The sequence below is a fragment of the Lacerta agilis genome, chromosome 13, assembly GCF_009819535.1.
Source record: "Lacerta agilis isolate rLacAgi1 chromosome 13, rLacAgi1.pri, whole genome shotgun sequence".
Taxonomy (NCBI): Eukaryota; Metazoa; Chordata; class Lepidosauria; order Squamata; family Lacertidae; genus Lacerta; species Lacerta agilis.
Window position 1 is genome coordinate 19,118,387 of NC_046324.1, and position 17,609 is coordinate 19,135,995.

General features: G+C 46.6%; 1 protein-coding gene across 1 annotated transcript in view; it reads right to left on the reverse strand.

The window, feature by feature from the left end:
* Positions 1 to 5,932: 5,932 nt before the first annotated feature.
* The window catches only part of PLEKHO2 (pleckstrin homology domain containing O2), a 31,044-nt gene continuing 19,367 nt past the window's right edge, over positions 5,933 to 17,609 (reverse strand). Inside the window, exons 4-6 of the mRNA XM_033167296.1 lie at positions 13,735 to 13,839; positions 10,724 to 10,822; positions 5,933 to 8,401 (exon numbers count right to left, since the gene is read on the reverse strand). Coding sequence (XP_033023187.1) covers positions 7,220 to 8,401; positions 10,724 to 10,822; positions 13,735 to 13,839 — 1,386 coding nt within the window. The 3' untranslated portion in view covers positions 5,933 to 7,219. The remainder of the gene's footprint in view (positions 8,402 to 10,723; positions 10,823 to 13,734; positions 13,840 to 17,609) is intronic.

Consider the following 17,609-nt stretch of genomic DNA (forward strand, 5'->3'; position numbering starts at 1 on the left):
CCTGCGGTTCCTTGCTTCGCCCTGCATGCTTAAGAACAAGGATCTCCCTCTTCAGCTTTCAGTGGCATATGGCAGGGCTAATCAGCTGTGAAAATATCTCGCAGACAAAGAGCCCATTGGGGGTTCCTTCAGCCTGCTGCAGAAATCCAAATTTGCCTTCCTCCATTGGGTCTACTACAGTGCAGATGATGTATTTTTAGGCTGTGTTTATTTATTGACTGTATTTTAAAACACAGCTCTGCAGCCCCCGAAAAGCCGGTTTCCTCTTCCATTGAAAGCAATGTTGATATTGGCCGGCAACTGTGTGATATTGTGGTGCTGATTTGTATTGGCTCAGGCAGAGCAAGACGGTGGTGTGTTCTTAGCAGGGAGAATAGACTAAGTGCCTACCTAGTAATCCAAAGACAGCCAACCTGGTGCCTTCCAGATGTTTTTGGACACAGTTCCCATCATCCTCAGCAGCATGGCCAATGGGTCAGGGATGATGGAAATGAAAGTCCGCAACATCTGGAAAGCACCACGCTGGCATGACCAACCGCTGTAGTCCATGTATTGGTAACATTGAGGCTGGATTACTGCAATGTGTTCTACATCCAGATGATGCAGAAAGCAGCATCCAGACTGTTGATGGGGGCATCTTGCCAACACGGCGTGTGATACCATTGCTAAAACATCTGTGCTGCTGCCCACCTACTACCAAACCAAGCTCAAGGTCTTGCATTAATTTGCAAGGCTTGAAACACCTCAAGCCCACGGTACCTTAGGGACTTTCTAGGTTCTTATATCGCAGCTCAGTTATCAAAATCGTCTTCAGGAGTATTATTGGTTGCCTTCTGCATTGGTTATGAAGTAGAGCCTTTGGTATCCTTGGCCAAGTCCCATTGAATGCTCTGCCAACAGATTCCGCAGCCACCTTCTGTTTCAACATTTAAAAGCCTGCTGAAAACTTTTCTAAGCTGCCAGGCTTATGCCACCAGTTAAGAAGGTATATTTCAATAATGGCTGTTTGATGTTCTCCGATTTTAATTTTCAATGTATTTTTATATATATACCGGGTAGATACGATTATAAATCACTTCCATTTTTTATGGGACAGAGGTTCTGAATACAAAGAACAGGAGAAAAAAAAAACAGAACACACTTGAACTGCATTGAATCACAGCCATCTCTACCCTTTTAGGGCAAAGAAACAGCTGGGATCCTTAGTCCAGGCCACAATACGCCTCCTGAGCACTTCTCTGTTTGCAGATGCGAGCATTGCAACTTGTGGCCGGGAACTCAACAGGCTGCAGGAGCGCACTGCGCCTTCCTATTAGCAAAGACTCTCCGAAGCTCTGCGAATTGCATCTGGTTTGTGGCTTATCTGCGGGGGATTTTGCCGTTTCGTAAATACAGTACAACCAGACAATTCACCCAGCTGTGCCGCAGCAAGGAGAGGTGTTGTGCAGTCTTCGTAAAACAGCTTGCTTTGCTAGAGGGAGCAGGGGAAAGGACTTGTTGGAAAGAGAGCGCTGTTCTGAAAAACGGATGCTTGTTCACCCGCAGCAGCCAGCTGCTTGAAAAAAGGCCTGTTGTGCGTATGCTGGATTCCACCACCCCACAGCCAACAAGTCATGCATGTGACTCTGCTGCCATGTGCGCAACCTCCACTTCTCTTGGGCACTTCCCTCACTGGCTGGGAAAGGGATGTTTGCGGTTTAGAGGCCTGCAGCCTGTGCAGCCACAGAGGAAAGACTTTAAAAGAGGAGTTCAGAGAAGGGGTCCCAAAGGCAGCAGGATACTACATTTTTAAGCGATACAGTACATGTTATAGTCTCAAATGGGTCCCCTCTGTAAGGCCATTCAGTCCAGTAGAGATGGGGGGGGTTTGCATTTTAATGCAGATCTACCCCCTGGCGTAGCGGCAATTGAGAAGTGCAGTGTTGCTTCATGAAAGTCACAGTCTCATCGCTACACCTTTCTAGGATTCCATCTTTCTAAGATTATACAATAATCTTATAATTCAATATAACGATGATGACGATGGATGCATTGCAGATCTCCACGTGTTGCCTTTAAGCTAGACATGCTGTTTTCTGTGCACATAGACAGGCAAATGTTTTGGAATGCTCCCTTACCTTCTTTGAGACTCAAGTTGGGCTTTCCTTGTACCTTGGTTTAAGAACAGCCCTGTTTATGAATGTGGTGCCCCGCTAGACGAAAATAATTCGTTCTACAAATTTTTCGTCTAGCGGTTTTTTCGTCTAGCGAAGCGGCAATGTAAACCCGCGGTTTTCGCTAGACGAAAAAAAAAAAATACGAAAAATTTTCGTCTTGCGAGGCAGCCCCATAGACTTTTTCGTCTAGCGAGTTTTTCGTCTAGTGAGGCAGTTCGTCTAGCGGGGCACCACATTAGGTACCTAGAACTCCGCAAAAACCATAAGTAGTGTTCCGGTTTAGCGAACTTTACCTCAGTCTACCCAACGGAAGCCAAAGGTGGCAAGGGCACCTGGTCGGGAGGCCTCATATGAAAGCGCGCCTCAGTTTAAGAACGGCTTTGGTTTAAGAATGGACTTCTGGAACAGATTAAGTTCGTAAACCGAGGTACCACTGTACATTATCAAGACCTTGCCCACCGTTCTCTGGAACTGAAGCGCCTTGCTCTTTCAAGTGTTCCTCAGTGCTTAGCTTTGGAGGCTACAGATCAACGGCTTCTCGGTGTTCTTCCCGCACACCTTCTCCAGAATTAGCCTTGGAGATGGTCCTCAAGGGCCGGCACACCTCCTTTCACCCTGATTGGCCTCGAAAACCAACAAGGGCAGGAAGGGCTGACTTGCCTGGCTTGGCCTTTCTTACATTAAAAATGCCCCCTTAAACATAACATGCATTTCACCGGATGCCAGGATTGGACACCCACCCTCTGTTCTGAACAAAGAAGTGCAAAGAGATTCTCTGTGTGAGGAAATGCCTTTTCTCCCACTAAATGGGGAGCAGACCCCACACCATTTGTCTTTTTCTGCTCTTTCAGAGGTAGCAGTCATTTTGTGTTATGCTACACCCACATGGCAGCCATTTTGCGACTTGCATCTATGAAAATTTCTATAATTTCTAGGTGTGCCCACTGTCCCTGAAAAGTTTTAAGACTCCTGAAACGTTTGCATGTTTTGTTGGTTTTGTTTCATGATCTATAGAATACACTCATTTTTTTGGGGGGGGGGGTTGTTACTTCTGTTGTAAATGGCTCTATGTATAAATGAATTTGATCTGAATCCATTCCCCTAATGTGGATTTGGATTTTCCCTCCAACAAGAAGGCCTAGGGCAGCAGTATAGCCATGATGTGGGCTAAAACGTACATTAAGAACTTTATGGACAAATAAAAGAAACATACCCTTAAGCCCAAAGAGAAAAATCAAGACACTCAGAAAATCTTTGTGTGTGTGCATTAGTTTCTCAGGATTTTAAGGACTTGGGTCACCAGTTATCAATATGTGTACCAACTACCTCATAGGCTTACAAGGGTGCCACACTTTTCAGAATGAAACATTTTGGAAAGCGAGTTCTCCCACAAGAGATTCAATCCAGCCAGTATTGCCAAAAGAGGCTTTAATTTACTCTTATTTACAATATAGTATAGAAAAAAAGTTTTAAGTTACTGTTAGTATATAGGTTGTAGAATATGTAGCTTCTAAATCTGTGGGGGGGGGAACCAGCTGCGGAGATTCAGAGGTGACTTTCTTGTTAAGATTCCTATGGAAAGCACTTTGAGGAAAATATGTCAGACAGTTATTCAGTGTTAATTAAATATGAACGGCATGGATGGATGATGCAGGAGATACCAGCTGGTGTTTCCTTCAGTGTGTAACTATATAAATAAGTGCCAGTTCACACATTATCTGGGGTACAGCCTTGCACAGAGCACCACAGTTAATACTGGCGCCTTGAGAAATGTGTCTGCGTGGTTTTGGCTCCAACATGTACACACATCACTTTCTCTACACTGTATGACTGACAGTGGAACGTGTGGCATGACTTGAGTTTTTTTTTTTTAAAGCATTGTGTTAAGAGGTGATGCGCGATCTCTTTTTGAGGTTGATGGCAGCCTGTTCACATGTGCAGATCTCCATGCGATGCTTTGTTGAAGATGAAAAGGCATGTGTGAACTAGCTCTTTTTGCAAACGTGTTACATTCGCAATCATACATTTTTTAGGCACACACAAAAGCTATCGTGGCGTATACCTAAAACAGTAATGGGGAGGGGGGAGGTAGCCCTAAACACAAATATCGATCATCCATTATTTAAAAGGCAAGCTGCTAGTGCAAAACAATTGCATATATGTATGCTAAAGAGGAGCCCAGCTTCAATCCAGTTTTGCTCCAGGTTTGGAGAACTAAAACGTAGATATAATCATGTGATGAGTCACATGATCAGAGCAGCTCAGCTCCCAAAATGCCAAGCTGGGAAAGCAAAGAAGGGCAAGGGCACTAACCTAAGTGAACGTAATGAGGTTGTTAGCTACTGGGTGGGGATGCCCCCCCTTTGTGGTGTACTTACAACTATTCAGGGCCAGCTCCAAATTTGATAGTCTCCTTACATTGGCAGGCCCCTCCATGGGAGCTGGGGTGGGCAGCTAGAGGCTGCCATTTAACATTTCCCACAATTCCTCCAGCACAGCATCACTCTGGGGTATTGTGAGACATTAAATGGGAATATAAAATGCTTAAACGAGACCTAGACAACCCACAGTGGGAAGGTGCAAGCGTCAGTACTGGTGGAGAGTGCTTGAGGGTTGCCAGGCCCTGGTACTAGGGCCGAGGTCAGGATTAAAGAAATATGCTCTGAAGTCATGTGGGGCACCATGGAACAAAAACCGGAAGTCAAGGGACAAAAGCCTCCTGCCACCCTGGATAACCATTCAGCCCCCATTGTGCCTCACAATGGGTGGGGTGGCTGCCCTTCCAGCATCCTCATTTACAGCCAAGCCAACCTTATAAACAAACCCTTCAAGGCAGCTTGCCCATGTGCCCACACATATATTTGTTAGCTACTGTATATTCTGGCATATAAGACTACTTTTTAATCCAGGAAGATTTTCTCAAAAGTCGGGGGTCGTTTTATATGGGGTGGAGAATCCGTGGTCGAGTATATCTCAAACTATATTTTAACTGGAAACGTTGGGGGTCGTCTTATACGCCCAGTCGTCTTATATGCCGGAAAAGACGGTATTTGTGGCCTGCCACCTGGAGGCAAATTTTATTCACCAGACAGGTTGTGATTTTCAAGCCTGTTATAGGCATTCACACTATGCTTTGTATTAAAGCGCTCTAATCTACACCAATTTTGTAGGTGATCCAGAACACTGGTGGGCACTAGGTAGTCCTTGAGGCACTTGGTTAGAATATGAAGAATTCTTCCTTCCTTCCTTCCTTCCTCCTTCCTTCCTTCCTTCCTTCCTTCCTCTTCCTTCCTTCCTTTCAAGGAGGGGGTTCCAACCCTCAAAGGTGCAGAAAAAAGAAAAATGAGCTAAGCCCATCCCTTTGGGCTTTGTTAAGTCATTGTTCACCTCACTCACTTTCCTCCTTTACCCTGCAGGAATAGTTGCGTGGTATATTCAGCAAGAGCACAGGGGCCACTGTGCTAGAGGTCAGCAACAAGAAGCCCCAACGAGAAATCTCCCCTCCTCCCGTGAAAACTGATGCATCCTTCTCTGCCTCCACGCCACCCCGCTTGCCAGTGTACAGATAAAATGAAATCCGTGGCAAGGCTTTGCTAGCTGGCCATTTGAGGGGGGGGTAAGGGGCTGAGGCTCCGGCTGGCCACCCTGCCTCCTCCAGGGTCAAAGGTGCTAAGTACCACTGTTTCCTGCCGCCTAGCCTGCACTGCAAATGATTATCCGCCATTCGCTCATTTATTAATGTGGTGCCGATTTAATGCCCGCACAATTGTTGTGGTTTTTTTTTTTTTTAATGACATATGAATGTTTAAAGAAGCATCTGAGGAAAATGTTAAGCACGAGGTTCCCACACTTCAGGCCCCAGAGTGCAAGAAAAGCTCATGTGAGAAAAAAAGCAACCAAGCAGAGCTGAAAGTAAGTTATTCTGATATCATGAATCCTAGAAACAGATAGCATTAATTTCATTGGGGAGGGGGAGCAGGTGTGTAGAAATAGTAATACTGGGGGTTTCAGGGGTGCCTATGCTCATGTGTCTTGCAAGGGTCATTTTCCTAACTTTGGCATATGGTTGCCAAAGCTGCTGTACCATTTGCATGGTGGGAATGAAGGCGCATGCCCTCTCCTCCTTCACTGTGCATCTAACGGAATGCACAGTAAGGTCATTTCCCCATTAAAAAACAAAACAGAGTTGGGGAGAGATGTGCATGCGTTGGCTTACTGTGGGGGGAGTGCCATGCACCCCATCCTCTACAATTTGCAGTGGATGGCTAGCCTGGCAAGGATAGGAATTCTGCCATTGCTGGAATGCAAGAAGGTTACTATCCACGTCCCCTAAGTGCTTGCTTAAGTCTCTGACTGGAGTCTCGCAGCAAGTAGTTAGTGACTCTTCATACCCTGTTTCCATCTGATGCTCAGGATCGACTCACACTTCAGTCTGACAACAGCAGGACAGCCAAAACATAAACCAGCAGTTCCCAAACTTTGGAGACTCCCCCTGCTCCATCGCTTTTAAGAGCTGACTCTGCCTCAATCTCTCTTAAAAACAACAACTTACTTTTCCCAGCCTCAGACCAACCACCTGCTTTAGCTGGTAGTTTTATAGAGATTCTCATGTGCTGGAGTTTGTGTATCACTTCCACTTGCAAGAATCTTGTGGGTCAGGACAAACGGCTATTAAAGGTAGGTTTCAGGAGGTGTCCCATCCCTGTTTTTTCCCAACTCTCTTGCCAGGGAGTAAATAACCCCCAGTTGATCTAGGCTTGCAGTTGCTGCTTGCAGAACTGCTGCAAAGGGTCTCCAAGAGAGCAAGAAAAAGAGCAGAGAGAAGCCCTTTCCTTGTCCTCTTAACCCCCCTGGCTGTCACCTGACCCACCAGGGGGGTCCAGCCCACAGCTTGAGCTCATCAGAGCAATACTTTAAAATTACATTTTTCCCTCCTTTTAGCAGTGCGCAGCAAGATGACAGCCCCCCGTTTTCAAAACAACCAACCTAGCGGAATAGTGGAAAGTTGTGCTGCGATATGGCAACATTTCAGCTAAGCCACAAAAAGCAGAAGCGCCTTCCTTTCAGGGAGCACTTCTCCTATACAGAGTCACTAGATCCTTCTGCACCCCTTTCCGAAGCTCGGCCGGTTCCTTTTTCAGTTCTCCTAAATCTCTGATCTCTTGCAAGACCTGCGAGGCTTGCTGGAGCTGCTTTGCCGCCTCGTTGAGCAACGTCTCAGCATAGATCGGAGGCCCGTTGCTGCCCTCCTGGGATTGTTCAAGTCCCCCCCGCAAAACCTCCTTCAGAAGTTTCTCTGTTCTTTCCTGCTCGCTGGCCACTTTCCTCTCCATCTGGGCCACTTTGGAGACAGCTCCCTGCTGGAAGAGTGGTCCCAGAAGGGGCTTCTTGGCTGGTTCCAACAGCAGGTCCCCTAGGGAGGCACAGCGAGGCTTGGTAGCTGGAGGGTTTCCTTCAGGTTCCAAGGAGGGCAGTTGATCTTTAGTCGCCAAGTCCAAACTCTCCTTATTTGCTTCTTGCTCTGACGAAGCCTCTCCCTGCTCCTCTCCATCTTGGAAAACAGTCTCAGAGGTTTCATCGCCAGCAACATCAGGGCTGTCACCGTTCGGGACATCGGGTGGGCGTCCGCCTTCAGAAGAATCCACCTCTGAGCTGCCCCTGTTCAATTTCATGCTGGCTCTCAACTTCTCCGACAGAACCTTAGGAGGAGGAGCTGGAGGTTTCAGCATCTCCTTGGCTGCTTCGGATACATTTTCTTTACTTCCGTGCACAGACAGATCAACGGCCTCATCCTCCAGCTGCTCGAAAGCTGGATTGTCCCATGTCACCTTCATCTTATCAGATAAGATCTTTGGGGGAGGAACTGGAACTTCGGGAGTGTTTTTGTGGGCCTCCATTAGGTCCTCTCCGTCTAGGGTGGCTTCAGGTTCTTCGGCGTCATCGCCTGTAGAAGCAACATCTTCTTCCGCAGAGTCTGTGTTGTCACCGGGTGCTGCAGTTTCCTTAAGAGGCTTTGCAGGAGGCATGGGGGGCTTCTTGGCTTCTACATCTTTGGGCACAGAGTCAATGCTCGGCCTCTCCGAAGGAGGCATAGGCGGTTTCATAGGAGGCATGGGTGGTTTGGAAGTCTCCTTTGGAAGAGGAACGTCGGCAGCCTCGCTTGTCTCCACCATGATGGATGGAGGGCCGCTATCTGGTACGTCCAGGTCAAGCCTCAGGATCCCATCTGACACCCCACTGGCAACCTAGGCAAGGAAACAACAAGACAGATGTTGGCATCAGGCTGCAGCAGAAAGGGAGATGGGAAGCAGGGCCACCCCATCAACTCCGCTGAGACAATAGCTCCACCAGGCTCCTCCCTCCTGCAACTGTCTTTTGGCAGCAGCCATTCCATCAGGCTGCAGCTAAGGGAAAGAAAGTAAGCAGAACCGCCCCATCAGCTCTGCTGGGAGAACAGCTACATTTGGCTCCTCTCCCTGAACCATTTCCATTCCACCTGGTCATTACAATACCTACTTAAAAAAGAAGAAGAAGTGACCCTTGCTTGTTTCCCCCCCTCCAGATCCCCTTTTCCTTTTGTGTCATGTCTTCTAGATTGCAAGCCTATAGGCAGGGATTGCCTGGTTTTTACTGCTATATGTAAGCTGCTCTAGGAGACTTTTCATCAAAAGAGCACGTTAAAGATTTACTGTACAATGATAACCAGTCCTTTGAGCCACTTGGCTTTCAAATAACAGTTTAGGAACTCCTGAAACCAAAAAGGCAATTACAGTCTGACTTGGCTTACATTACCCTCGGGTAACGTAAACTTTGGGTTGCGAAAGCGGCATGCGCAGAAGTGCTCTATGCGCCACACGCATGCGCAGAAGCAGCACCTCCGGTTGCAGAAACCTTGGGATCCAGCTGGAGCTCCGGAACAGATCCTGTCTGCAACTGGAGATACCACTCTACTACAGAGCTAAAATAAGGCATCTGACACAGGCCCTGGGTATACACCACTGTTTTTCCCTTACTGACCACCATGCATTTATTTTTATTTTAGTTACCGTAAGTTTTCTTTAATGTGGCAGGTTCACACAGCATGTCCACACAGCATGTAGGCAGACACAAGAGTGAGACCTGATCTCATCTTCCCTCCTTATGCAGAACCTCAAACATGAACCAAGTACTACAGAGGTCCTTCTAGCACTGCAGTTGGACAACAGTAAGTTTGGTTCTATTGTAATCCTTCCAACAGAGAACCTGGTGCTCGGCAGATGTTTTGGACCACAACGTCCATAATCCCCAGGCACCATGGTTGTGCTGTCCAAAACATCTGGAAGAAACCATGTTGGCTTAAGGCTGTGGGTGGTTTGCATGAGTAGAGCCTTCTCTTGCCCAGGAAGGCCACCCCTCCAATATGCGCCTTCCTGCCTATTGAGGTCATCACTTCAGTCCTTCTTGTGCATCCCCTCACCATCAGTGAGGGTGTCCGTGGTGACTGTTTTATTCCTTTGGGCTTTCAATTTGGAGTGACTGTGATGCTCTGGCAATTCACTTTCACTCTACTGGTTGTTATCGATTTTTAAATCGTGTACGTGTTTAACCTTGATTTATGATCATTTTACTATTATTTGGATTTGGCTTGTTGGCTAGCGGTTTCGGAGGCTTCTGCCAAGCAGCACCTTAGAAACATTTGGACTAAATATAAGCACCAAATCACATGTGAGGTTCTGTGCTTGACCCCATAGCTTGCAACATAAATAACTTATATGCAAGATTTACTACAGATCTGGAGGTGGGGGGGCAGGTAAAATGTGCTATGCACAATTCCCTTGTCCAAAATTAATTATATACTGTATAATGTAACAGAATATATCATCCAGGGCTTTTTTCAGCCAGAACTCAGTTCCAGCACGTCAGTTGGGCGTGCTTGCCATTCTAAGCGAACAGGGAGGTGTTCATAGTGAGTTCCGGCACCTGTTTTTCTAGAAAAATAGCACTGTATATTTCACACATATACATACAAAGACAAAGACTCTCAACTAACAAATTTTATATTTGCCGTAATGATTTTGTTCATCTTTAAGGTGCCACAAGATATTCCGATTGTTTTCACTGCAAGAGACAAATGTGGATACATGTCAGGAAATTGTTTACAGGGGGAAAGCCATAGCGCAGGCATGGCCAAACTCGGCCCTCCAGCTGTTTTGAGACTACAATTCCCATCATCCCTGACCACTGGCCCTTTTAGCTAGGGATGATGGGAGTTGTAGTCCCAAAACTGCTAGAGGGCCAAGTTTGGCGATGCCTGCCATAGCACATAGCTTTGCATACAGATGATCCCAGGTTCAATCCCCAGCAACTGCAGTTGGGGGAGAGAGACTCCTGCTTGAAACCCTGCAGAGCCACTGCCAATCAGTGCAGACAGTACTGAGGTGGTTGAACCAATGGTCTGACTTTCTACAGCTGCTTCCTAGGTTCCAAAGGCTGCACAAATTGGCTCTTGTGGTGCTTTTAAGATACAGAATTCAGGCTACCAAACATAAAAAGTGGAGTTTGGGGTTTTTTCTAGCCTCGATTATTACCTCTTTGAGATGGTATCTGGTTGGTGGACGACGGCCCTGAGCCATTTTTGCTCTGTTTCGTGTCACGTGTTCCAGAGAGAGGTCTGGATCAACCTTCACCTTTAAACAGGGAAGAAAAAAAGAGGAGGGAAACAACATCACCTTCTTTGCCCATGAATGGATGAAGACTAACAGAATCCAGCCTTCAAACCCTGCTAAAACTACCAAGTTTGGATGACTCTTTCACACATTAATTGATACAGCACAGAAATCAACCACTGCATTAAAAACAACTATGAGGTATAATTTATATAAGAGATGGCTTATTTTTCCAACTCTCCGTGCACCAAGTACAGAGTTAGCCACTTCTGATCTGGAGAGCAGTACAATAGGAAAGGTCTCTGGAACATATGACTGTAACTCAGTGGTAGAACACTGTCTTTGCACACAGAAGGTCCTAGCAATTCTACACAAGGCAGAACAGAATCATAGAACTGTAGAGTTGGACGGAACCACAAGGCTCATCTAGTCCAACCCCCTGCAATGCAGGAATCTTTTGCCCAACGTCGGACTCGAACCCACAACTCTAAGATTAAGAGTCTCATGCTCTACCAACTGAGCTACCCTAGAAATCTTATTCTGAAACCCAATCTTATTCTGAAACCCTGAAGAGCCATTCGGTGTAGACAACACTGACAGAACATCTACGTTCTCTCATCTTACACTAGGACATGTCAGATTTTTCAACCTCAAACTAGACCCTTCCACCCAAACTACTTAGGAGTCTCAGCAATGCCGTTAACATCTCTTCCTGCTAAAGAGAGCCTCCTACCACCAGGATGAAAAAGTTGTCTGTCACAAGTTTATAATATTTGCCAGAGTGGTTACAAGCAGGTATTTGGGGTCCATGGGCTGGGACGGTTGATGCATGATTTGCGCACAAAGTTCAAAGACACTGCCATTGTTCAAACATTTAAAAATGGCAAGCGCTTTTTGAAAATCAATTGATTGTGTGTGAAGCAGCCCTGACTTCCAAATAACTATATAGTATATAGTACTGCCATGAAGAAAAGGGACGCGAGTGGCACTGTGGTCTAAACCACAGAGCCTAGGGCTTGCCGATCAGAAGGTTGGCGGTTTGAATCCCCATGACGGGGTGTGCTCCCGTTGTTCGGTCCCTGCTCCTGCCAACCTAGCAGTTTGAAAGCACATCAAAGTGCAAGTAGATAAATAGGTACTGCTCTGGCGGGAAGGTAAACGGCATTTCCGTGCGCTGCTCTGGTTCGCCAGAAGTGGCTTAGTCATGCTGGCCACATGACCCGGAAGCTGTCTGGACAAACGCTGGCTCCCTCGGCCTATAGAGCGAGATGAGCGCCACAACCCCAGAGTCGTCCACAACTGGACCTAACGGTCAGGGGTACCTTTACCTTTACCTTTACTGCCATGCAGGGGCTGGTGTTTATATTATCCTTGATATGCAATTGCACTGGAATATATACTATATCCGTCATTAATCAATATATTGTTCTGATTGGCAGCTCATTTTATGATGACCTTAAATGTTACAATGTTCATATAAAGCAAACAGACTTATTTGTCAGCTTGCTGTGTTACGTTTTGAAATGATTTTAGTATTTGATTGTTATGAGTAATGATGTATTGATTTGCATATAAATAATAAGTAAAGATTTTCTGCTGTAGCAGATTCCAGTAACCTTATAATCATGCTGAGATTTTTCACAAATGGAGAAAAGGGCCCCGTAAAGTTTTTCTAGCACCCTTCTGAATTCTCTTTTCATACATAGTTCTTTTTTTCCAGAAAGACCCAAGTTTTCAGCCTTAGATGCTTTAGAAGCCTGCTCACCCAGGAGACTCTTCCTTTTGGACGCTGTCGGCAAGGGGCAGATGGAGTTCATTAGCACACCCACCCACCAGAGGAAAACAATATGTCCAGACTTCACAATGCACTAGTTCAGGGCATCCACAGCCGCCCCTGGCAGCGACTCCATAGATACAGCAAACGCTGCCAGCATCACCCAACATGACATAACTTCTGCAATTCCTTCTTCCTGTGTAACGGGAGCCCTGAATGCCTTGAATTCAGCCCCCCCCCCCGCTTGGATTTGCAAGGCAACTGCAATTAGTCTGCTGTTCCCAGCTGGCCCTGTTGTGCTCAGTTTGAGGAGCAGCGATACCACGACACTCAAAGCCAATTCAGTTCTGCTAGAAGGGGGAAATGTTGTTGGTGGGAGAGGGATGGGTTAGTTCTTATGAAACCGTTTCCTTCTCAACGGTTACAGCTCCACACTGCACACACACACACACACACACACACACACACAAATCTCCCTTTGGGCTTAATTGCGAGAGAGAGAGAGCAAGGAGGGGAGGAGATGGAAAACCAGACTCCAAGTTCATTCAGAGTTTACATTCCGCTGCCAAAACTGCCCTTGATACAGGCCCACGGAGGGCCAGCCCAAGCGGATTTTCTTCTACGGCCAAAATAAATCCTTTCCCCTCGACGACGCCAAGCCTAGAGCTAGATGCAATACTGGAAAAAACACACACACACCTGAAATTCACTTGCTCATGCGATATCACTGCTTATAGGAGGAGCAGGTGTGGGACTTATTGCAGCCTGAGAGCTGCATTCCTTCATGGGAAACCCTCGGGGGGCACATGCCAGTGGGCCAGGGTCAGGGCAGAAGGGGCTTGGGCCAGAAGCAAACGGGAAGCAGCAGGTGGGACTTTTACCTCCAGATAGTAGGTGACATACCAGGAAGGAGAGACCGCGTGCGCACATTTCTGCATGGCTGGGATGTGCTGGACAAAACTAAGAGTCACATCCACTGCTCCACCCAGTTTTGCCTCTGGCCCCATCTACCATGGGCGTGTGGCTCTTGGAAGGCTGCCAGTTGAGGGAATGTGGCCTCGGGGATGAAAAGGCTTCCTTACTCCTGCTACAGACAATGCTGAGCTAGATGGACCAGTATGAAGCAGAGCACAAAGCAGCTCCCTGTCGTTCACGCTACCTCGTCCAGTATTCTGTTTTTGCCCCGGTTGATGCCGTCATTGAGAGCTTTCATCCACGACTCCTTTTCTTCCCCACTGGATGCCTGAAATTTGATATCTTGCACCTGAAAAAGGAAAAGGAAAAGGTGTGGACTATACTCAAGGACTGCAATTTGGGTTTATGGTTGGCTTGTGTTTTTTTTCCTTTCTTTTTAAAATAAGATCAATGCCCATCATGCATTTCAATCATTGCTGAGAAATCCACCGAAGCACGGGCAACGGCTAAACCAGGCAGCTCAAAGGGTTGAAAAAGTTGATCACACCCAACTGCAGAGGACCAGCCAGCTTCTAGAGAACCAGCAATCTGATACTTTCCTGTAGACCAGGGGTGATTAACCTACAGCCCTCCAGATGTAACTGGACTTCAGGTCCAATCATTCCTGACGAAGGCTGGTGAGGGCTGGAAGTCCTAAAACATTTAGAGGGACAAAGGTTTCCCATCCCTGCTGTAACATGTAATTCAGCTTTAGCCCAGCCAGATGTTGTTGGACTTCAACTCCCATCATTATATATAATATAATAATAATATAATATAATATATAATATTATTATTATTATTTATACCTCGCCTATCTGGCTGGTTTCTATGACCATGGCATGCTCACTGGGGTTGGTGGAGTTGGAGTCCAAAAACATCCAGAGAGCGACACGTTGACCACTGGCCTGGTATCTATGGGTGACTGGATTCTTCCAAAGAATTCTGGAGTTTGTGGGTCTCTGTTATTTACTAGAGACACCTGTAAAAATGTAAAAGGTGGCTAACAGCACTTAAAATCAGTGGTTTGGATCTTAACTCTTTTTCTGTCGTTGGAAAAGAGTTCACATTTGTGAAAAATGAAAGTAAATGGCTGTGGCGCCCCCAAGCAGAATCCCCAGCATCTTCAGGTAGGGTTGGGAAAGCTGCCCTGCCTCCATCCCTAAAGAGCTGCTGCCAGTCAGTGTAGACAGCACTGAGCTAGATAGAAGAATCGTCAGACTTGGTATAAGGCAGTTTTCAGTGTTCATATAAATGGGGCTTTGCTGCCTTTCCTTCCTTCTGTAGCCCCATGGGCCCCTCCGTCAATCTGTTTCTGTGAGCTGGGGGAGCACAGATGGAGAGGGGGGTTGGCCAGAAATCGCCTTGGCCACATGCATTAATGAAAGAGCAATTTAGGATCTAAGAAAATAAGCACAACAACAACACCCAAAAAGCTCAATATTGTCTGGTGGTGGCTCTCCAGGGTTTCAGGCAGTCCAGTCTGGAAGTTCTGAGGACTGAATCTGGGACCTTTTGCATACTCTACTACTGAACCACAGCTCTTTCTCTAAAAACAGAGTGAGATTCTAGTCCTCATTGTTCTGAATAGTTAATTGGAATGGGATGCTGCCTTATACCAAGTCAGAATATTGGCCCATCTAGCTCAGTATTGTCCACACTGATAGGCAGCAGTTCTCCAGGGTTTCTAACACAGGACATTCTTATGCCTATCTGGAGATGCCAAGGATTGAACCTGGGACCTTCTGCATGCAAAGCAGATGTTCTTCCACTGAGCTATGTCCCTTCCCCACCTCTGCCCCCTTGTAGACCAGTGTTTTTCAACCACTGTTCCGCGGCACACTAGTGTGCCACGAGATGTTGCCTGGTGTGCCATGGGGAAAATTGAAAAATTATTTTATATATAGTCAATATAGGCACAGAGTTAATTTTTTTAACATTTTCTAATGGTGGTGTGCCTCGTGATTTTTTTCATGAAACAAGTGTGCCTTTGCCCAAAAAAGGTTGAAAAACACTGTTGTAGACAATACTGAGCTAGGTATAACTCTGTAAAAGGCAAGTCTAATGGGGTTTTTTTTTCCTGCTGCTGCAGCTGCTACCAAGGTAAAAAGGGTAAGCCCCAAGCAGACAACCAAGAGGGACAGTTTGCTGGATGGACATTGTGCTCCTCCCAAGTGCACAGCCAGCTGAGTCTGAGTCACCCTTATAAACACAGCTCTGCAGTGCCAGGGAAAAAAAGCTGTTCTGGCAAATCACAGCATGAGAGCACCCATGCTGAACAACGCGTGCAGTTTACTGTAATTTTAAGAGTGTCCCAATAGTCCCCATCTTTTCCATGACAAGCCGTTGGCTAGAAACCCACAGAATGAAAGGGGGGAGGTGTGTTTTGGGAAGGGAGTCACACACATTTTATTTGGAGAAAGAGAGAAGTCACTCAATGCATTCCAAAACAGACATGCTTCCTCCACGAAATAACGGCAGCAGCATCCATCTAAATTGCCCAGAACAGCAAGAACAGGAGTCGAAGGAGGCCTTCCAAGCCTGTCAGTCTGGTCCATAGGACTTTACCCAAACCATGTCCCTTCTCCAGGCCATGGCCCACAGCTCACATCAGTCCTCCTGATGTGGCCCCATAAAGTGCTTTTGCTTGGCTGAAAAGCATCCTTGAACCATGATAATGCCTCTTGCTTTCCTGGATGAAACGTTCTTGTTGGGGAATATGTTTGCTCCACCCCACTTTGCCTCTGGCTCCACCCACCAAAGTACGGGCTCCCCCGGAAAGTTGTCCCTACACCTGGTCTGACCAGCAACAGCACTTTAGGATCTCAGACAGAGAAAATTCTACCCCATCCCACGAGAGACTTCTGATTGGAAGAGCCAGGGATTGAATCTGGGAATTTTTCTGCACAATATCTTTGGATATGCATATTCTTCCAAATGGACAGCTGGATTAGACTCCACATCATGCGACTGAGGCCGTGAATTTTCTAAGCATCCTGGCAAATTTTCAGCATCTAGAGATGCAATATGGGTGCCCCCACCTCCGAAAGTGAATCCATACCCTCATGTCAAATCCTCAGCCGTGAGCTGGCTTCTCCCCCCCCCACCTCTCATCCTACCCCTTGACAAGAAATAGCAACTGCAGTCCACTTGGGGTCAGGGGTAGAAGGGGCTGAAGCTTCAGGACAGAGGCGCAAGTGTCACAAATGTGTTTGTGTGTTGATATATCTTCCCACAGCTGCAATTCAAAAACAGGAAAATAAAAAAGGGACCACAATTGTGTATGCTGGCCTGCTAATTGAGTCTGGTGTAACATCTGCACAATTATGTTGCCTGTCAACACTCGCGCCAGATTCCCAGTGAATGCAAGCTATGTGGGGGTTGGGGAGGCTCTGAACAGTAAACTTTTCGTTGGCGTGAGTCAACCACTCCAGCCACAGAGTTTCATTCTGAAATGGGCCCCCCTGCATCCCTTTGGTAATCAACAAGGCAGGATCAGAAACCAAGAACTGCAACAGTGTACAGAGATCCTCCATGTGAGGGGTGATCCTGAGCCAGTTATACAGGCGATGAATTTGCAGCTGGTGGGAGGCACATCTGGATGGGGGGCAGAGAAGGCCTACACAGTGTGACCCCACCCCCTTGTGTTCTTTCAAGGCATGCAGGAATTGGAACAGTGAATGTGTGGCTAAGAGAAGTTTCATGTTAATGTTAGTGAGAGGTTATAAGAGAAGCCACTGCTCCTCTGAGCTACTGCCATATAGTAAGTAGTGTAGTGGCAAACTCAGAAGTGCAGGGTCCCTTCATGATAGTCACAGCTATGACTCCTCATCGTCACACCCCCTCACAGCCATGCCCCTTCTAAGATTATACAATAATAATTAGGAATCCATTGCAATGATCAATGCAGATCTGTGTTGCCTTTCAGCTGCCATCTACTATTTTCTGTGCACATCCACATGCAAATGATTTGGAGTGCTCCAATATCTTCCTTTGGAATGACTTAAGATGCATTTCCCTTATATGCAACAGAACCTACCTACCGTTCTCTTGAAACTGAAGCCCCTTATGTTTTCAGGG